General features: G+C 42.2%; 1 protein-coding gene across 2 annotated transcripts in view; it reads left to right on the top strand.

Annotated features, from left to right (window-relative positions):
- Nucleotides 1–22,911, top strand: part of MTR (5-methyltetrahydrofolate-homocysteine methyltransferase) — a 600,857-nt gene that overhangs the window by 561,811 nt on the left and 16,135 nt on the right. For both annotated transcript variants that reach the window (XM_053711885.1, XM_053711884.1), the window contains one exon: nt 18,581–18,773. In XM_053711885.1, coding sequence (XP_053567860.1) covers nt 18,581–18,773 — 193 coding nt within the window. The remainder of the gene's footprint in view (nt 1–18,580; nt 18,774–22,911) is intronic.

Raw genomic sequence — 22,911 nt, 5'->3', positions numbered from 1 at the left:
GTGGAGGTTCACTCGAGTGGTGGCTCGAATTAGACAAGAGCAGGCGTCGGTGATACGGATTGCTCCGTCGTGGCCATGAAGGATATGGATCGTGGATCTAGTGGGGAATGTCATCATCTCTTCCTTAGAGGTTACCTTGTCGCAGGGATCTGCTGGAACAAGGTCCCTTCCTTCATCAGAATCTAGATTCTCTGAGGCTGACTGCGTGGAGATTGAACGCTTAGTGTTAGCCAAGAGAGGGTTTTCTGAGTGTGTTATTGATACTCCCATTCAAGCTCGTAAGCCTGTTACTCGTCGCATCTATCATAAGGTGTGGAGGACCTACTTATTCTGGTGTGAAGAGCGTGGTTTGTCCTGGCACAAGATCAAAGTTGCCATGATTCTTTCTTTTCTCCAGGATGGACTGGAGAAGGGTCTTTCAGCTAGTTCTTTGAAGGGACAGATTTCGGCCCCGTCTGTTTACTGCACAGGAGGCTCGCTGAGCTTCCGGATGTACAGTCTTTTGTTAAGGCTCTGACTAGGTTCAGGCCAGTGTTTAGATGTAATGCTCCCCCTTGGAGTTTAAATCTTGTTCTGAAGGTTTTGCAATGGGCTCCGTTTGAGCCTATGCATGAGGTTGACATTAAGTTGTTGTCATGGAAGGTTCTTTTTCTACTAACTATTGCTTCTGAGTCTCTGAGATTGCTGCCTTGCAATGCAACCCTCCTTATCTGGTGTTCCATGCTGATAAGGCTGTTCTACGAACTAAGTTAGGATTTCTTCCTACGGTTGTGTCCGATTGCAACATCAATCAGGAAATTGTGGTTCCTTCCTTATGCCCTAATCCTCCTTCATCGAAGGAGTGTTTACTACATAATCTGGATGTGGTTCGTGCCTTGAAGTCCTATCTTCAGGCTACGAAGGAATTTAGACAAACCTCTTCTCTGTTTGTTGTCTATTCTAGGAAGCCTCCTCAAAGGATTACATCTCATTCTACGAGAGCAGTGGTGTTATGAGATTCTTTTTCAGGATATGATGTTATCATATATCACTTTTCAGCAAGGAAATGACTGACACAGGTTTTCTGCAATCTTATGATAACAATAATGGTTTTATTCTGCAACATAATTATAGAAACGAAATACCACAAACCTGTTCATGCTTATAACACTTTATGCAATTGCAATACTTATACAATCATCTATGCAGCTTTCAGTTACAGTTTAGTTGCCTGCGACTGATAACAATCTTATGTCGTATTACCACTAAAACAATTCTAGCTAGTTTCAAACAAACAAATAATACATCACCGTGATCTTGGGTTGCATCATCCTATCCTGCCGCTTCTGGGGCGCAATGGGAGGGGACATCTGGGCAATCTTGGATCAGGAGAAAAAAGGCGATCAACGGGAAAAACAACACTGAAGATGCGTCCATCTACAGGTCACAGGTCTCAAAAATACACTGATCAGATTGCCCACAGGTACCCTTCTTTATACTGTTCACTTACGTAACAGTTTTGGCGCGAATCCACAGATCCTGAGGCCGCTCCCTTTGAGGTTGGCTGTGACCCAAGGCATCTGGCCAGTCTGCCTTAGCCTCAACCAAGCTTATCAGGGCATGCCCAGGTACTATCTCTGACGTATTCCTAAACTCCAATGCCGTCATCTTTCATGTTTTTCTGCCTAACATTATACATCTGATTATGTGGTCTTATGCAGTTACTTCTGTCAAATACATCAATAATAGTTTTAACAATCTTTCCATAGATATAATTAATAGCTAAACATCATAATGGTTTTATTACTTAGCCTATTGCAATTAATAATAATTAATCATTTAACAATAATAGCTAGGCATTAGCCCCCTATACTAATGTGTTATCAAGATGTTCCTTAGTGTCAGTAAGTGACCCCTGCCAAGGTTACACCCTCGTTCTGTCTGGGTTTTGACTTCTTATCATTAGTATCCATCGGTTGTTTACCACTTGTAGCATGACTTAGTGAAATTCAGTGTCATCTACTTGAAATAAATTAATGTTGTTTACTCTGTTAAAGGCACACTCTCTTAAAGGCAAAGTCACACAAATTAGTGCAAGTGTCTTATGCTTTCATTCTCTTAAAGGCAAAGTCACGCAAGTTGAAGCAAGTGTCATATGAGCAATTACTGCAACCACTTTCCTTACATTCCACCCTTTGGTCATGTGACACCTTGCTTGTTTCTAAACACATACCTTAATATTGAAAACTTATCCACTCAAGTAATATTGTCTTTTGGTTTAAAACATATCCTACCTAATGTATTACAGAAACATCCAAACATTTTTACTATAATGAATATCGCACACAAGCAAGCCAGACTTATTAATAGCCATTTAACTATAGTTTTTCCTAAGCTTCCAAGCCATCCCCCCAGTCCAAAAGTCCAGTCAAAGTCTTTAAGCCATTTGCTAAATGAATTTTCATGTACCTCACGTATGTGCTTTTGCACTTCTTCAAATCTGTGTAGGTCATGTTTGATTCTACCTGCATTGTCTTCTATGTACACACAGCATTGCTGGTGGATTCTCTGGCAAACTCCTCCTTCTGCAGCTAGGAGGTAGTCTAGAGCCATTCTATTCTGTAATGCCACCATCCTAATTTGTTCCTGTTCTAATGCTAAAAGCTTTACAGTTACGTTAAAAGCTTCATCTACTAAATCAGCTAGCTTGTTTAATCTAGTGAGGGCTGTAGCAGCCCCATAATGAGGGACAAATGTTGCAAGCAGGCGCATACCTTCACTAATTTTAACTCCATTGTGTATTTTGTCCAGGTCAAGGTATCTTCGTGTTCTATGCAATATAGGTGGTGGAAGCGTGGTGGTTATGTTAAAAGCAGGGAACATATATCCTAAAAAGCATGGGCCATAATGGGTGCAAGGTATTACCTTTACTGCCCATCTCCCACACAACCAATAATATCCCACTGGCAGCTTAACAAAAGGAGGACATATCCTATTCAGTCGCTTCCTCCCATCCTTAGTCCGTGTGTTACCTGCTAGTGTTTCCCTATTGAGTTGGTACCAGTCTTTAATAAGGTCTCTGGGCTCACCAAACTTAGTCTTCCATTTCTCATGAGCATATGTCAGGTATGAGAAGTCATAGAATTTCAGTTTAATGTTGAATACCTCTGTCCTATTTTTAACTAGTCGTCCTATGTTATACATTAACATTATCATGTTGGGTAGCTGGGTTAGGTTATTAGTACTATATATATCTCCATCTAGATTTTGAAACATAATAGCAACTGTAGTCACATTATTAGCTAGATGCAACTTATGCAGCAAGTCATCCCTACCTGGTGTGTTAAGACCTGTAAAATTCCACACAGTCTTATTCCCAATCATGTCGGCAAGCATACTCATGGTTAAAGGGACACCTAAATAAGGGTAACCCCTAGTCTGCCCGTGAGGCACAAACCCACACACCCAACATGGTCCCTGAACATTTGTCACATTAAACACATCTTTGGCAGTTTTTACAAAGGTATTATCAAGTTCCCATGAGGAGGCATGCAGGGAGCCTAAATGGCGCCGTGCATGGTCCCTCTTTCCCTTGTGTCGGTTGTTTAATATTTTCCCATCCATTACAGGTCTCCTGATATACATTAAACGAGGTTCAGATGACTCTTTTCCTGTATATTTACACACATATGTCAGTCCCTCTGGTTCCCCATCAGTGTATGATATGTTTAACATTACAGCACGAACCTGTGTATCAATGGTTGTTTTACAACCTAAAATGCGTTCCTGAATCCCCACTGTTAGTTTTGGGGAAGTGGAAGGCGTACTGGGATTTTCACAAATCAACCCAATCCCTTCTTGCAGTTCAAATATTAAGTTCTCATCCTGTAAAACAATTGTCCAGCTCTCATCCTCCTTAGAGTCCTTACAGTCTTCCCTGGTCACTGCAGCAGAACAAAAATCTTTAGTTACACAATGTACAGTGGAGGAAGGGATGTCACAGGTAATTGTCTCTTCTTCTGATAGTTCAAATACCACCCTTTCCCGCTTGGTAAGGAGCATCCAACTTCCATATTCATTTTTGGTCAAACAGGTTACGTCGTCATCAAAGGTAAATGGGATGGAGCAGGATGCCCATGTTGTGCAATACGGAACGGTCATGCTTCCCTCATAAAAGGTGTGATAGCTGGCACTTTATCCTCTGGTTCATGAGCGGTTGGCTTATGCATGCGACCAAAAGGAGCCCCAACAGAGCACCGGTTACAATAACAGCCATGCCAACAAGAATCTAGGAAGGAAACATACTTCAAATTAATTCCGTAAATAGCTCTTGCCCGTAGGCACATGCAACCAATCATTGCTCCCTATCCTTGACTACATTCACTACATTGTAACTTCCCTTTTAATACATCTATGCTAATTAAATACTCTGGGATGGGTACAATTTAAACAAAACATCACTGCTTAGGGAGACTTCTTACTTTCAATGCCACCCCTGCTTGTTTTACTTCTATAGTCTCCCCCCCCCCCCAATAAATCTAAGTTGCCTCCACTCCAGTGTCAATCAAAGCCTGCTTAAAATAGACCATACTGATACTGGGAGCTTGGCCTGTTTCGTATGGGCCCTGGAAATATTACTCCAGGTCCTCCAACGAAAGCAAGTCCAACCCTGGCCCTGGGGCTTTAGGGGCACTGGCCCTTTTTGTCCCATCCAGGTATTGGTATCCTTTTCCTGTGGACTTTGTTTGGGAATCAACTAGGGACATTTTCCCCTCAGGGCTAGTTTCCCAACACGTTACCACAGCATGTTGAGCATGATGCTCAATGTACTCCTGTGTGCCTATCATTCTGGACAGTGAGATTTCACTGTCAGTGATAGATCTGTCATTCAGTACATTTACTGCTTTTCCCAAATGGACCTTCCATTTCTGCAAAGTTTCATCCCACCCCCCAGGGTCCCATCTGGCCCTGCTCTGTAATACTGATTGTAACTTACTTTTGCTCAACCTACCACCCTTCCGCTTTACTTTGGCCCTGGCTACCTTAACCACAGCCTGTTGAGCTACATCTTCATAACACTGGCTCCTTTTTAATAGCAATTTATTCTGACTGCAGGCACACCGTCTGCTCTACAGCTTCCTCTAACTGCTTGTGTGTCTTTCTGTATGCCTGTAATGACACCCATAATTTCTTATGTAACCTTTCTGTGTCTGAATTTGTTTTAACTTTTACATTCTGCAATTTATTCAACACTTCACAAGGTTCTATTTTGTCAAAAAATTCAGCGTTATCTGGGAGGTCAGTCCCAGACAAGACTTCTCCTGCTAACTCTTGATATGGGGTCCCATCCCAAGTCACAATATTTTGTGACCGTGAAGGGGAAACCGTTTGTGCTTTCTTCCTAAACATTTTCATAATACCTTCAGTTATCGCTGACATCAATCAATAAATTCACAGTAACAATATACGTTAATATGTATATACCTGTGCAATATCAATTAATCTCATTCCAAAGGTGACAATTGCAACTATGTCCTTAAAATATCTGTTTATTTACACAGCTTTCATGGCTCATTTGAGGAATTAACAATTCAATTCTAACTAATCCAGAAATATATATATTTATACTCCTGACCGTGCAAGATACAACTATATATCTTTCTGGCTTATTATTTTATCTACCAAGGGGTTTCACTTTCGCTCCGGAGCTGCTTCTATCAGCTCTGCTCATACACACAACACATTCAGTCAGAAACTGTCAGTTTCTTTGCTCAAGTGATAAACAATTATGTATCCTGCCGCCGACTACGCCAATAATGTTATGAGATTCTTTTTTAGGATATGATGTTATCATATATCACTTTTCAGCAAGGAAATGACTGACACAGGTTTTCTGCAATCTTATGATAACAATAATGGTTTTATTCTGCAACATAATTATAGAAACGAAATACCACAAACCACTGTTCATGCTTATAACACTTTATGCAATTGCAATACTTATACAATCATCTATGCAGCTTTCAGTTACAGTTTAGTTGCCTGCGCAACGACTGATAACAATCTTATGTCGTATTACCACTAAAACAATTCTAGCTAGTTTCAAACAAACAAATAATACATCACCGTGATCTCGGGTTGCATCATCCTATCCTGCCGCTTCTGGGGCGCAATGGGAGGGGACATCTGGGCAATCTTGGATCAGTAGAAAAAAGGCGATCAGCGGGAAAAACAACACTGAAGATGCGTCCATCTACAGGTCACAGGTCTCAAAAATACACTGATCAGATTGCCCACAGGTACCCTTCTTTATACTGTTCACTTACGTAACAGTTTTGGCGCGAATCCACAGATCCTGAGGCCGCTCCCTTTGAGGTTGGCTGTGACCCAAGGCATCTGGCCAGTCTGCCTTAGCCTCAACCAAGCTTATCAGGGCATGCTCAGGTACTATCTCTGACGTATTCCTAAACTCCAATGCCGTCATCTTTCATGTTTTTCTGCCTAACATTATACATCTGATTATGTGGTCTTATGCAGTTACTTCTGTCAAATACATCAATAATAGTTTTAACAATCTTTCCATGGATATAATTAATAGCTAAACATCATAATGGCTTTATTACTTAGCCTATTGCAATTAATAATAATTAATCTTTTAACAATAATATCTAGGCATTAGCCCCTATACTAATGTGTTATCAAGATGTTCCTTAGTGTCAGTAAGTGACCCCTGCCAAGGTTACACCCTCGTTCTGTCTGGGTTTTGACTTCTTATCATTAGTATCCATCGGTTGTTTACCACTTGTAGCATGACTTAGTGAAATTCAGTGTCATCTACTTGAAATTAATTAATGTCTCTTACTCTGTTAAAGGCACACTCTCGTAAAGGCAAAGTCACACAAATTAGTGCAAGTGTCTTATGCTTTCATTCTCTTAAAGGCAAAGTCACGCAAGTTGAAGCAAGTGTCATATGAGCAATTACTGCAACCACTTTCCTTGCAAGTGGCTTCCTCTTGGGCCTTTAAAAATGAAGCCTCTATGGATAAAATTTGTAGGGTAGCTACCTGGTCCTCCTTACATACTTTTTCCAAATTTTACAGGTTTGATGTTTTTGCTTCTTCTGCTGAAGCACCCTTCGGGAGAATGGTTTTGCAGGCTGTGGTGCCCTCAGCTTTAGGGCCGCCTCTTTTTTACCCTCCCGTTAGCATTGTGTCCTCTAGAGCTTGGGTATAATTTCCCACAAGTAAGGAATGCAGCTGTGGACTCTCCTTGTATTAAGAAGGAAAACTTAAATTATGCTTACCAGATAATTTCCTTTCCTTCTGTACAGGGATAGTCCACAGCTCCTGCCCGTAATCTCCGTTGGGCGGCCCGAAAGTTTAATTTATTCTTCTGGCACCTTTTTCCCTCTGATATTTTTCCTACTGGTCCTTGTTCTCTCTGCAGAATGACTGGGGGATGAGTGGAGTAGGGGAGGTATTTAAGCCTTTGGCTAGTGTGTCTTTGCCTCCTCCTGGTGGCCAGGTTCAGTATTTCCCACAAGTACCCCTGTGCACTCTCCCTGTACAGAAGGAAAGGAAATTATCTGGTAAGCATAATTTGTTTTCTCATCATACCTGGGTCAAATTTACTCTTGCGGCCACTTGTAATACTAGATTTGTAAGCTATTTTTAGCATTGGGCTGAGTGCCAGATAGCACATGCTGTGTATAAGTTACAGAGTTCATAATGACATATTCTAAACTGTTTTATCCATAGTTTAAGGACATATATAAATATGCAGCATCAGAGAGTTTTTCGCAAACACATTTCACCTGGGTCTCTGATAGTCTAGCAGTCTGCTTCAGAATGTAATATCATTCTGAAATGTAATATTATTAAATAGCTTTTAAAACATCCAGATAACTTGGAAGATAGAGTTCATCACTACTGTGTTAATCCCTTAAGGACAAGGCCATTTTTCAATTTCTTTCCCTTAAAGTGAAGGTAAAGTTATCGTTTGTTTAATCAATGTTACCATTTATCACTATATACTTATAATAGTCGCTAAGTTTTTTTTTTTTTATGAATATTCAAATATTTGTGTTAAAAACTAATTTCAAAATCCCTACCATTTGTCTGCTGACTCCTCCCAAGCCTTTACTGCCTTCTGCATTTTGTGACGTCTCTACTCGCCTCGCAAATGCGCGTGCACGACCCAGGATAAAAATTGCGCATGCGTTACTCTCATTATTTTACAATGCGCTTGCGCTAATTTGCCTTGTAGTATAGTATTGAATGAATAGGTATATTCATTCAGTACTATACGATCAGAGACAGGAGCTGCATTTATTGCTATTGTTGAAACGTTTCTTAAAAGCATCGATCTATTAACTCGGTTTGCCCAATTGTACTATAAAATCTATAGTACCATTGGGCAAACAGAGTTAATAGATCGATGTTTTTAAGAAACGTTTCAACAATATCAATAAATGCAGCTCCTGGCTCTGATTGTACAGACTGTAACAAGACGATGAGGTAGTCTGTGTGGGACGCATGCGCGAAACTGGAGCGCGCTTGGTTGAGAAGATGGGGAAAAATTACAGTGCGCATGCGGCGCCGAGTAAAGGGGCGGATGACGTCGGGTGACGGCCTCCTAACGGCCTAAAAATCAATTGGCTATTAAATACATGTGATGTAAAGGGAAAAAAAAAAAGAAATTACGGGTTGAATTTGGGGATGTATATAAATCGGAATATAAAGGTAATATATTTATTTAGAACTATTTATATAAAAAATGATGAATTAAAGTCATATTATTTTTAAACATTGAATGATATTCTAGATAGTGATGAGGGTAACTTTACCTTCACTTTAAGGACCAGGGCTATTTTTACATTTCTGCTGTGTTTGTGTTTAGCTGTAATTTTCCTCTTACTCATTTACTGTACCCACACATATTATATACCGTTTTTCTCGCCATTAAATGGACTTTCTAATGATACCATTATTTTCATCATATCTTATAATTTACTATAAAAAAATTTATAAAATATGAGGAAAAAATGGAAAAAAAACACTTTTTCTAAATTTGAGCCCCAAAATCTGTTACACATCTACAACCACCAAAACACACCCATGCTAAATAGTTTCTAAATTTTGTCCTGAGTTTAGAAATACCCAATATTTACATGTTCTTTGCTTTTTTTGCAAGTTATAGGGCAATAAGTACAAGTAGCACTTTGCTATTTCCAAACCACTTTTTTTCAAAATTAGCGCTAGTTACATTGGGACACTGATATCTTTCAGGAATCCCTGAATATCCCTTGACATGTATATATTTTTTTTTAGAAGACATCCCAAAGTAATGATATAGGCCCATTTTGGTATATTTCATGACACCATTTCACCGCCAAATGAGATCAAATAAAGAAAAAATTCACTTTTTCATAATTTTTTTCACAAACTTTAGGTTTCTCACTGAAATTATTTGCAAACAACTTGTGCAATTATGGCATAAATGGTTGTAAATGCTTCTCTGGGATCCCCTTTGTTCAGAAATAGCAGACATTTATGGATTTTGTGTTGCTTTTTGGTAATTAGAAGGCTGCTAAAAGCTGCTGCGCATCACACGTGTATTATGCCAAGCAGTGCAGAGGTTAATTAGATAGCTTGTAGGGAGCTTGCATGGTTAATTTTAGCTTTAATGTAGATATCAGCCTCCCACCTGAGAGATCCCACCCCTGATCCCTCCCAAACATCTCTCTTCCCTCCCCCACCCCACAATTGTCCCCGCGATCTTAAGTACTGGCAGAAACTCTGCCAGTACTAAAATAAAAGGCTTTTTTTTTTTTTATGAATTTTTTAAAAAAAAAAAATATGTTTAGCTGTGATGGACCCCCCATAGCCCCTAACCTCTCTGATCCCCCCCCCCCCCAACAGCTCTATAACTCTTGCCCACATCCTATTTGCTGCCATCTTGGGTACTGGCAGCTGTCTGCCAGTACCCAATTTGCCTCCCAAAAATGTTTTATTTTTTATTTTTTTGTATGTAATTAAATTTTTTCTGTAGTGTAGCTGCCCCCCAAATACCCTCCTCCCTCTCCCCCTCCCAGATCCTTTTGACAATTATTTCCCCCTCTCCCTCTCTCCCATTCATTAATTTATCGGTGGCAGTGGCTGTTACGCGATCGCGCGCACACATGTGCACGCACGCGCGCTCCCTGCAGGCCCCCGCACGCTCCCGGCACCTGGCGTGCATATTGCACATTAAGGAACCGGATGCCGGGTAGCGATGGGCCGCCCACCCGCCTCCCTGCAGCTGCTCCCACCCACCAACGATCGGGCCCATTGCTACCGGTGCAGAGAGGGCCACAGAGTGGCTCTCTCTGCATCGGTTTTGGAAAAAAGGTATTGCAGTGATGCCTCAATGTCGAGGCATCACAGCAATACCTTGAAAGCGTCTGGAAGCGTTCAGCATCGCTTCCAGGCGCTTTAAACCCTGATATCGTACAGGGTACGTTGCTGGTCTTTAAAGACCAGGTTGTGTGCGACGTACCCTGTACGACATGCGTCGTTAAAGGGTTAAAGTTAACAGACACAAATCAAACTCAAAGCATTTAATAGTCCTGTATTAAAGCTTCTACTTAAATGATTAAATTTAAAATATTTGTCTCATGTAGTGTAGTTGTAGCCAATATCTATAAAGTTGTTAAGGAAATGTTTTGGTGTCGTAAATTAAAAAAAAATAGGAAAATCTATATAAATTGTCATCCAAGTTTCTTGTTATTAAAACAGGAAAAATAAATTTGAAACTTAGTTACAGTCGATGTTCCATGAAACAACCTGTTTCATTGCTGTAAAAGGGGTTGGGGGTCTCTACAGCAAGGCAGATCTAGCTTGGTTATTAATCTTCTAGAGTAACTTGAGCTGGCTTAGTGTTTAGAGAATTCAAGATAACCAGTCTTTTTGCCCATGCTCAGAAGAAGCAGAATTCAGCTTATATTCAAAATGTCTGATCTCATCTCCCTGAGTCAGGGGCTACAATGAGAAATTCTAAGTACTTTTCAAGAAAACAAGTAGTACATTGTTTACTGTTTTTTATACAATATGTTTCTTTTTATGTGTACTTTGATTTAGCATATTTGCTTTTACTAAAGGAGCAATGTTTCATAGCCCTTTAAATGCAAATACTCCTGCCAAAACTTTTCATGCATGCCCCACATCCAGATTCCCTTATTTTCAATATCAGGTAGAAACAAAAGCCCAATTGGGAATCTGTACCATTGGAATACAATTGTCTGTGCGGTGAAGATTAGTCTCCCTGAAAAACAACTGTCAGCAGGATAAGCTGTTCATGTGTGTCTGCACTGAAGCTGGGGTGAGCTGGCATTGCAGTAATAAAAATGCAAACTTCAGATTAAACCTTTTTATTCAAAATTAAAGAATCTGGATGTGGGATGTGCATGACAATTACTAACAGGTGTAAGTGCATACATATAAGGACACTTTCCGGTGGGCGGGCACGGCGAGAGGACGCAGGTTTGCTGAGCTCCGTGTGTCTATGCTCACAAACCTGTGCTTTTTAACGCCTGAAGTGCCCAGAAAACTGTAATCCTTGGCAGGACAACTAAGCGACACCTGCCCGGACAAGACTTAGTGAGGAGCGCCTAGATCCGCTCCCCCGCCGGCAGCCGCATAAACAAGTAGTTGGAGTAAGATCGCGGTGGCGATCAGAGAAACCGGACCTCCCGCACCATCAAAAAAAGAGTAGGTGAGAAGCCGAATAGGCTGGGGTAACACAGAGGAGAGCCAAAACCGAGCTCTTAGAAATCAGACACTGACAAGGCAACTTGCCCTAACAGCCTAAGAACTGCGCAACAAACTAACGGCGGCCATCTTGGATATCGGCCCTATTCAAAAACCGTTAAGAGACACTATAAGCACAACAAACATACTGAACTGCTATTCCTTTTGGGGACTCAGTGGCCTTATTAACCCCCCCTCCTCCCAGGTTTATAACTTTCTACCACACGCTTGGCACAGAGAGAGATCGATCATTTTGCAGGGAAGCCTGCTCATCACAGGGTAGCTGTTAACACAGAGCCCAATAATGCTATCAGTCCTGCACAGATAGAACACACGTGGGAGGGAGATAAACCTGCAGTACAATAGTGTCCGACCTGCTGAAGAAGCAGATATCTAAGGAGTTCAACACCCTAACCTGAGACTGACTACCAACCTCTCAAGGGTAAATTCTACTCAGGGGACAACAATAAACATGGCACACTAGACCGGAGCCAATTGTACCCCCCTCCCCATGCACAAACCTCCAGAAGCAGAATAGAAACAAACCCTCCTAGTCCTGGGAAAGAAGTTTAATTCTCCTACTAAACTATAATTACAGCAGAACCTTTGCTGTGAGCAGCCTGTATGCAAAAATACTATACTCCATACAATAAAAAGACTGACAACATGGCAGGAAGGCAAAAGCAAACAGAGAGACGCCAGAGAACCCAAACAGAGAACCAAGAACAGGCTCAGTCACTGCCAGAAACATCCATTACCACAACGCAAGACACACATCCTATTGTATCACAGTTGTCTGCGCTCTTCTTGCCTAAAATTGAACAATTGCAGACAGGAATGGATAGCTTGTCCGCAGACCTCAGGGCCTTCTCAACACGCCTAACTGCTGTGGAACAGAAAGCAGCGGAGGGAGAAGAAAGATACAGGGACACAACCTCCTCTATCACTACTCTCCAAAGACAAAACAAATTGCTGCAAGCCAAGGTAGATGACTTGGAGAACCGTTCAAGACGAAACAACCTCAGAATCGTCGGAGTGCCAGAGTCTATCCCCTCGGGGGCCTTAATGAACTTTGTAGAAACTATTCTCCCAGGCATACTCAAACTCCCATCTACGAGCATACCTTGCACTGCAGAAAGAGCACACAGAGTAGGAGCCCCCCAGCAGGAAGGTGTACCTAGACAGATAATGGTGCGCTACTTAAATTTCAGAGATAAAACGCTAATTCTCAGAGCGTACAGACAAAAGACACCTATTGACTTTGAAGGGAGGAAAATCTTCATCTTCCAGGACTATTCTGCAGATGTCTCAAAGAAAAGGAGAGAATTCACGCCTTACTGCAGAGACCTTATAGCTCAAGGTGAATCTATAGCACTCCTGTATCCAGCCAGATTGCGACTTCAAACGCCACAAGGTCCAAAGATATTTGAATCTCCGAAACACCTTCAACTATTTCTAGATCAAGCCAAGAGGCGTACAGATCGACCACGGCAGGTCCAACAAGAAGAAGAAGATGATACATGAAAGAGGACAAAACCAAGCAGGATTTGGAATCTTTTACTCAGGACTATTTAACCTACCAAGACTGACTGGAGGGACATAATGCACAGAAATTGGTGCTAAACGCTGCATACATATCCTTTTCCAGAATGGGGAGGGGGGGAGGGCTTTTGGGATTTTGTGAAGTTTGAACGTTGGAAAGTTTACAAGTTTAGTTACTGTTTAAAATTTAAACGAACCAGAATCAGCTGATATAAATTAACAACTGTAGACAGAAGTAAGATAATATATATATTTGTTTACATCTACTGTACTAATTTATTGTTTAACCTTGCAGAGACCTGATCAGTAATAATACTACTACAAAACACCTCGATAGCTACGTGTGCTCTCCCCTGGGCAGCGGGCGGTAAGTGAGAAAGACAGAACCACTCTATTTCCCCCTACCACACTCTTACATAACCATAGCACACACCCCTTCAAGTTTCCTCATGAAACTGGTTTCTTGGAACGTTGGGGGCATTACGTCCCCCATCAAAAGAAAAACCATACTAAAATATTTGAGAAACCAACACACAGACATAGCAATCTTGGAAGAAACTCACTTGACTAACGCAGAACATCAGAAGCTAAGACAAGGATGGGTGGGAGAAGTTATCCATACCACGTATGAAGGGAAAAGAGCTAGAGGGGTAGCTATCCTCTTTAGAAAAAATCTAGACTACACTATAGTAAAACAACTGATAGATCCCGAGGGTAGATATGTGTTAACAAAAATCAAACTCAAACATAAACACATTGTCATAGGAGGAGTCTATGGCCCGCACACTGATAAAAAAGCCTTCTGGAGAACTTTCAGTACTATCGTAACAAAGTTTGCTGACTCTCCGATGATTCTAGGGGGGGACTATAATATAGCCCCTCAAACCCCAGCAGACAGATTCAGGGACCCTAACTCAGCAGCAAGACATAACACGACCTATAAAAATGCAAGGAGAGATTCCCTGATCTTGTCTAAATTTAAACACTCTTTAGCACTGACAGACATATGGCGAGATAAGCACCCAGAAGAAAGAAACTACACTTGCACCACCCCAGCCAAGGACACCCTATCCAGAATAGATCTATTCCTAACAACACACTCCTTGGGACAACAGATCACAAACACTACCATAGATGTTGCGACCATATCAGATCATGCCCCCATTAGCCTTAAAATTAATCTTACGCCAACTAGAGAGGGACCCCGTAGGTGGTTCTTCCCGACTTACCTGTACGGAGACATAAATTTCAAGAGATTTCTAGAGGGAGAATGGAAAACCTATATGACTCTTAACTCCACACACCGACATGACACCCTACTACTCTGGGAGGCCGGAAAAGCGGTAATGAGGGGTCTTTTATATCCTCCTACACAATTAGTAGGTCAAAACGTTTGAAACAAAAGAGTGAAAATCAACTCAGAAGGGTGATTAGCGCTAGGAATAAATATTTGAGAAATCCAAACCCAACGACAAAACGACATTACATTGACGCAAAAACACTTAGAGACCTGTCATTACATCAGAACACTGTCAGGGAGATGACAGCAATACAAGCAAACTTTTACAGACATGGAGATAAGACAGGTAAGCTCCTAGCTAGACTCACTAAGTTCGCCAAACCTAACAAGTACATAGGTGCCATCAAGGTGGGAAATGCTATTCACACTACCACACCGCAGATACAAGCTGCCTTCTTGAGTTACTACCAATCCCTGTACAAAGAGGAAGCAATAGACAGAACACAAAAAACATCCTTCTGGGAAACCATACGTAACCCCACCATCTCAGAAGAACATCTAACTCTCCTTAATGCACCCATTTCAGAGACAGAAATAATGAAGGCCATAAACACCCTGCCCCTTGACAAGACCCCAGGTCCTGATGGACTACCAGGGGAATTTTACAAACTAGTGAAGGAGGAAGTGGTGACAACACTCACCACTCTCTACAATAAAATCATGAAGGGTGAAGAAGAGATCTCTACCCGTTTCACAGAGGCTAACATCTGTGTGATTCCCAAAGAAGGCAGAGATAATTTACTTACTCAATCCTACCGCCCAATATCCCTGTTAAATCAGGATTATAAACTACTAACCAAAATCCTGGCGGATAGACTTGCAGTGGCCCTACCCTCACTGATACATCGGGACCAGACGGGGTTTGTGAAGGGTAGATCCTCGGTGTTAAACATTCGAAAGCTCCAATTTATATTGACCCACTTCTGGAACCATACCGGAGAGGGTGGAGACAAAGACATGGAAGCCTGCGCTTTGCTTATAGACGCGGAGAAGGCCTTTGACATGGTCCTCTGGGACCATCTTTTTAACACTCTAGATAAATTTGGTATCAAGGGCCTTTTTGCAACTACGATTAAATCCCTATACGCGAACCCCCATGCCTCAATCTTGATCAACGGAATTCCCTCACCCCCCTTCCAATTGGGTAGGGGAACAAGACAGGGTTGTCCACTGTCGCCCCTCCTTTTCGACATTGCCATCGAACCCCTAGCAATCAAGATTAGGGCGGAGTCAGAGGGACTGTGGGTGGGCAAGGTCCAGTGCCATTTGTCTCTCTTTGCAGATGACATGATCCTATACCTACAAAATCCAAAAACAAACATCCCTCACGTCATGCGCATCATACACCAGTTCAGCCAGGTCTCTGGCTACAAAATAAACACCGACAAGTCGGAGCTTGTTTGGCTGCTCCCGGGAGCACCCTGCGATGCTCTACCATACAGCTTTAAACAAGTCACCCATTCCTTCAAATACTTAGGAATCAAGCTATCCCGAAATCCTGGGGAATGGTACCATCTAAACTATCGCCCCCTAGTAAAAGAACTCCAGGAGACATTGCTCAGATGGGGCAAACTACCGGTAGCACTACCGGGTAGGATTGCGCTCGTCAAAATGATCATATTCCCGAAACTCCTATACTTGTTTCAGATGATACCTTACCACATTCATAAAGCAGACACACAATTACTAAACAAAGCAATGCTCTCCTTCATATGGGCAGGAAAAAAACACAAAATAAATTCTTCTAGACTAATGGCAGAGATCGCCTCAGGAGGCTTAGCTGTCCCCAACCTTGATGCATACTGTGAGGCAGCCCAAGTTAAATATGTACTGGACTGGTTGACAGAGAAAGCACACTTCACATTGCCAGAACTTGAAAAACAGGTCACGGCTCCATGGTCCTTGCAGGCACTCCCACACATGGCACCGACACACACACTCAAGATAGTTAAAAATTACCCACTTATATCCCAACCCCTCTCTGCTTGGTGGAAACTATGCAAGAGATCACGTTTCAACCCTACATACACGAAATACCTCTCTTTGAGAGGTAACCCAGGATTCCCCGCAGGAATTGATTCCCCAGTGTTCGCCACATGGGAGACTAGGGGGTTGACCTCCGTGTCCCAATTGATAAATGGGCTAGACATGAAGGTTAGACCTTTTCAAGAACTACAAACCCAATTTGACCTGCCCCGCACACACCACTTTGCATATCTACAAGCGAGACACTACACCCAAGACTTACTAAGACATACAGAACTTACTGACCAAAACTCAGACGTAAATAGACTGCTACATATGACAATGCAAGGTAGCACATCTATCTCCCCAACTTACAGACTACACATGAAACCGACAAACGTAGCCACGATCACACACATCAGTGACACATGGACACGTACCCTAAACACTGAAATTACACCAGACGTGATACAACGCAGCATACAATATGCAAGAGGAGCAACTCTATCAGCGATTGCTAGAGAATCACACACCAGACTGTTACAAGCAGCATACATACCACCCAAAATCTTCAAAAAATGGAGACCAGAAGCAGAAGGTCACTGCAAAAAATGCAAAGCAGCAGATGCGGACTTGCCGCACTTGCTGTGGAACTGCCCTATGATACGGAAATTTTGGGGCATGATAACATACTGGATAAAATCCACGTTCCACATTGAAGTGATGGTCTCCCCCAGACTGGTAGTATTCCTAGAGATCCCAACCTCAACACCTAACTCCCTAAAAAAAGTGATTACGAACATTATCCTACAAGCCAGGAAACTCATATTCAAAAATTGGTTGAGTCCAAAGACACCCACACTATCACAACTTAAAGCAAGCATGCACAAACAGGTTACATACGAAGCAGCAGACACCCTGAGAGATGTACAGTTAAGAACTAGACCCTTCATGAAAAAATGGGAACCCTACATACACACTTTACAGATTGCTGTGCAAACACAGCTTTTATCCCCCCTCAGAAACACTGAAGTCTTACTAGAACAACATCTGAGAGGCAAATGGGGTTTTTTATACGAAGAGAAACATAAGAGATAGGGTAGTGGACATCTGCCCACACATTATAAAGTCTGTCTTTCCGCCACTGCCCAGGGGAGAGAAAATGACCTAACGATAAAAAAAAAACTGCAAAGTTCTTAACGTGATTAGTGAAGAGATGAGATTAAGCTCGGCTCTGATTATTACTGTTTTGATTACCATTATCCTAATTTAGCTATTATTAAACGTTGTACTATTTGAAAGGGTTGGGTAAGGGAGGAGGGAGGTACGGGAGGAGAAAGAGAGAGGAAAAAGGAAAAGAGGGATCTACCATGGACTATTGCAGCAAAAAGACCAACCCCTAGGACACAGATTGAAACTCTCCTTCTGCTTTGAGAGAAAAGACTCTGGGCGTACCTGCAGAGAGACTGTATGTAAGAGCATCACTAGCAGCAAAGTAGACCCAGTATTATAATGTAAACATTCAATTGTAACATGTTTTTGATTTTCCATGTTCTGTGACCTATGGGAGTGATATCTCCACATGGTAACCCTTGTTTGATAAATAAAAGTTTTAAAAAAAAAAAAAAAAAAGGACACTTTCCATGACTGAGCATTACTGTCCTTTTAATAAAACTGTGTATAACATCCAAAACATTTGGAACCTTCTGTTTATTAAATAAGGAGTTCTTGGGTAAGGGATTACAGTTATTATTAATTGTTCTGGTATACCGTAAATGTGGAGGGGAGCAAGAGATACTTTTGTTTTGGTTTTGTTAAGGAAATTACAGTACACAACATTTTTTATGTGCAACATTTATATAAAGTGATCATGTTTTTACTTCCTAAAGCAGCAGTAATATCAATATTTTTTTCCCTGTGTGTGTGTGTGTGTATATATTAAAGTGCATGCCCCCATTTTAGAATTTTCAACTACACACATTTTCTTTCTGCTCTTGTTCATCAAAAGGCGTTTGCAGAGGAGCTCCATGAAAGAACGCGTAAGGAGCTGTGGGGATACTGTAGTAGTGAAGAAATGGATGTGTCAGATCTGCGTAAAATACGATACGAAGGCATTCGCCCGGCTCCAGGGTATCCCAGCCAGCCAGACCATACAGAGAAAGTAACCATGTGGAAACTAGCAGACATTGAGGCAGCGACAGGTATTGTTCATATTATTTTTTGGGTGAAGCATTTTATAGTAGGGATGTGCATTCGCAGTATTCGGGTGAACACAAGCCACATTTGTCAGTTTTCAGAGCTAAAATTATTCTTAGGAAAGTTCAACACACTAAGGTCTGGATTTGCACAGATATTTATTCAGTTTCTTAATGGGCTGTTGTACTCAAGTTTGTGTGTTGACTTTTTATACCTACTATATAATATTAAATGTATGGGAAATTGTTCCTTTATATTTATTTGTTTATTTGAAATATTTTTCTTAAGACACAGTGAGTCCACGGAATCATCAATTACTGTTGGGAATATCACAACTGGACCAGCAGGAGGAGGCAAAGAGCTTCCCTTCCCACAAACCCCAGTCATTCTCTTTGCCTTCTGTGCAAGGAGGAGGTGAAGTTTTGGTGTCTGAATTCTTCAATCAAGATTTTATTATTTTGAAAGCCAGGGCAGGCTTGCTCTGATCTCTCCTAGCTTGAGGGGGTTTAGCTGTACTCCACTTTAGTCTCTTCAGTAGGGCAGTGGTAGCTTTCAAGCAGTTAGGAACTTGTGGGGTGGGCCAAACCAGTAGGCTTACTTGAAGAGGATGTATGTTCATCAAGGTCTCCAATGGCAACCTGCAGTGTGTATTGCCACTGTGACAAGTGCGGCAGCCTACTGGTTTGATGCATTGTCTGAGTCTCTTCAAGCTGAGGCTCCGTTGGAGGAGATCCAGGATAGGATCAAGGCTCTTAAGTTAGTCAATGCCTTTATTACTGACGCATCTCTGCAGGTAATCAAGTTAGGAGCCAAGATATCTGGCTTCGCTGTATTGGTGCCTATAGCATTGTGGCTCAAATCTTGGTCGCGGATGTTTTATCCAAGCCTAAACTTTTGGCGATTCCCTACAAGGGTAAGACCTTGTTTGGACCTGGGTTGACGGAATTCATTTCCGATATCACGGGTAGTAAAGGATCTTTTCTGCCACAAGATGAAAAGAATAGGCCAAAAAGGATGTCAGAGTAATTTTCGTTCCTTTCGCAACTTCAGAGGTAAGTCTTCCCCCTCCTCTTCCAAGTAGGAACAGTCCAAGCCTTCTTGGAAACCCAGTCAGCCTTGGAACAAGGGAAAGCAGTCTAAGAAGCCAGCAGCTGAGTCTAAGTCAGCATTAAAGGATTGCCCTCAATCCGGGAACGGATCAAGTGGGGGGTAGACTCTCTGTTTTCCCAAGCATTGATACGAGATGTCTCAGATCCGTGGGCTGTGGGCATAGTGTCACAGGGTTACAAAGTAGAATTCAAGACTTTTCCTCCCAGGGGAAGGTTCCACCTCTCAAGATTATCTGCAGACCAAATCAAAAGAGGCGTTCTTGAAATGTGTACAGGATCTTTCCCTCCTAGGAGTGATAGTTCCAGTCCCAGTACAGGAATAGAGTCTAGGGTTCTATTCCAATCTGTGGTTCCCAAAAAAAAAAAGAGGGAACTTTCAGACATATTCTAGACCTGAAGTGTCTCAAGTTTCTCAGAGTGCCATCCTTCAAGATGGAGACTTTTCGTTCCATTCTTCCTTTAGTGCAAGAGGGTCAGTTCATGACAATAGACCTGAAGGATGCGTACCTCCATGTTCCCATTCACAGGGATCATCACAAATTTCTGAGATTTGCCTTTTTGGACAAACACTTTCATTTTGTGACTCTTCCATTTGGTCTTGCCACAGCTCCCAGAATTTTCTCAAAGATCCTGGGGGTGCTTTTGGCAGTGATTCGGTCTCGGGGAATTGCAGTGGCGCCTTAAATGGACGACATTCTGGTTCAGGCGCCATCTTTTCAACTTGCAAAATCTCACACACAAATATTGTTGTCTTTTCTTCGCGCTCACGGGTGGAGGGTGAATCTGGGAAAGAGTTCCCTTGTTCCGGCTACAAGGGTGGTCTTCCTAGGAACAATTATTGATTCCCTATCTATGAAGATATTTCTGACGGAAGTCAGAAAAGCCAAGATTCTTTACTCTTACCTAGCTCTACAGTCTGCTGTACGGCCATCAGTGGCCCAATGCATGGAGGTAATTGGTCTGATGGTGGCTTCCATGGACATAGTTCCATTTGCCTGATTCCATTTGAGAGCTCTGCAGTTATGCATGATTTGCCAATAGAACGGGGATTATGCAGATCTATCCCAGAAGATAGTTTTAGATCAGGCGACAAGAGAGACTTTCATGTTGGCTGTCTCAGGGGACATGGTTTCGGAGGCCTTCATGGGTGATTGTGACCACAGGTGCCAGCCTGTTGGGCTAGGGAGCAGTCTGGAACTCATTGAAGGCGCAAGGTCTTTGGTCTCAGGAGGAATCTGCTCTCCCCATAAACATTTTGAAGTTGAGAGCGATTTTCAATGCCTTGATGGCTTGGCCCCAACTGGCCTTAGCCCAATTTATCAGGTTCCAGTCCGACAAGGTAACCTCAGTGGTTTACATCAACCACCAGGGGGGGGAATTTGGTGATCCTTAGCCATGAAGGAGGTGGCGCAAATCATTCAGTGGGCGGAGGCTCACAATTGCTGTCTGTCTGCCATCCACATTCCAGGGGTGGACAATTGGGAAGCGGATTTCCTGAGCAGACAGAACTTCCATCCCGGGGAGTGGGAACTTCATCCGGAAGTGTTCTCCAGGTTAACAACCAAATGGGGGTTACCGGAATTGGATCTGATGGCATCTCATCAGAACGCCAAGCTCCGTTTGAGGTTGAGAGATCCTCAGGCCTTTCTGATAGATGCTCTGGCAGTTCCTTGGAACTTCAGGTTGGCATATCTGTTTCCTCCGTTTGCTCTCCTTCCACGAGTCATTGCTCTTATCAAGCAGGAGAGAGCGTCAGTGATTCTAATAGCTCCGGCGTGGCCTCGCAGGATCTGGTATGCAGATCTAGTAGAAATGTCGTCTCTACCTCCGGGGAGACTTCCTCTGAGGAAGAACCTTCTATTTCAGGGGCCCTTCCTTCATCCAAATCCCGTTTCTCTGAAACTGACTGCTTGGAGATTGAACGATTAACTCTATCCATGGTTTTTCTGAGTCGGTAATCGAGACCATGATTCGGGCTCATAAGCCTGTTACTAGAAAGATTTAGTATAAGATATGGCGTAAATATTTTCATTGGTGTGAATCTAAAGGATTCTCATGGAGTAGGGTCAGGATTCCTAAAATTCTATCTTTCCTCCAGGAATGTCTGGAGAAAGGTTTGTCTGTCAGTACTCTGAAAGTTCAGATAAGTTTTGCAACAGGCTCCGTTTGAGCCAATGCATTCCATAGATATTAAGTTGTTATCTTGGAAGGTTTTGTTTCTTACTGCTATCTATTCTGCTCTGAGAGTTTCAGAACTCTCAGCTTTACAGTGCGATTCGGCTTAAAGGGCCATAATACCCGAATGTCTAAACACTTGAAAGTGATGCAGTATAGCTGTAAAAAGCTGACTAGAAAATATCACCTGAACATCTCTATGTAAAAAAGAAAGATATTTTACCTCAAAAGTTTCTCAGTAGCCACATCCCATTGTAAAGGACTTCTAAGCAACAAATCAGTATGTCTGTCCCGGGACAGCGGAAGGAGCTAGCTTTCGTGCACACTATTCAGTGTAAGGAAGTTTACAATGAAATCTCATGAGAGTTAAGTGAAATCTCATGAGATCACAGTAAAAGAGTTCATGACCTCGGGGGGCGGAGCCGACCATGGACTGAAATGGCCGCAGATAAGTGAAGCTCTGCAATTATAAAGACACAAATGGGGGCTAAAACCTTATATCTTCAAGTTAGACCTACATAAACATATTGGAGCAGCAATCTAAACTACAGTGTTTAAAATAAGAAGTCAGAGAGAAAGCGAGTGTCTCATCTATACCGCGCACAAAGATAATACCGCCAAACACAGTGGGGGATCATGGCCGCAAAGAAGTAAAACTTCTCAAAACACCAAGACCTTACACAAGGATTCAGCTTTGATACCCGGCTTTGACAATGCTCTGTTGGAGATGACAGCACTGACCGGGAGATTGTACAGGCGCTAAAACGGAATGAAAGTGAAAACGGCACTTTAAGGAGCGGCCATTACAGCACCAACCCGCACTGTAAGGTGAGCGTCTTAGCATAACATAATACCACAA

The sequence above is a fragment of the Bombina bombina genome, chromosome 4, assembly GCF_027579735.1.
Source record: "Bombina bombina isolate aBomBom1 chromosome 4, aBomBom1.pri, whole genome shotgun sequence".
In the NCBI taxonomy this organism is placed as follows: Eukaryota; Metazoa; Chordata; class Amphibia; order Anura; family Bombinatoridae; genus Bombina; species Bombina bombina.
This window is presented reverse-complemented; position numbering and strand designations above follow the sequence as displayed.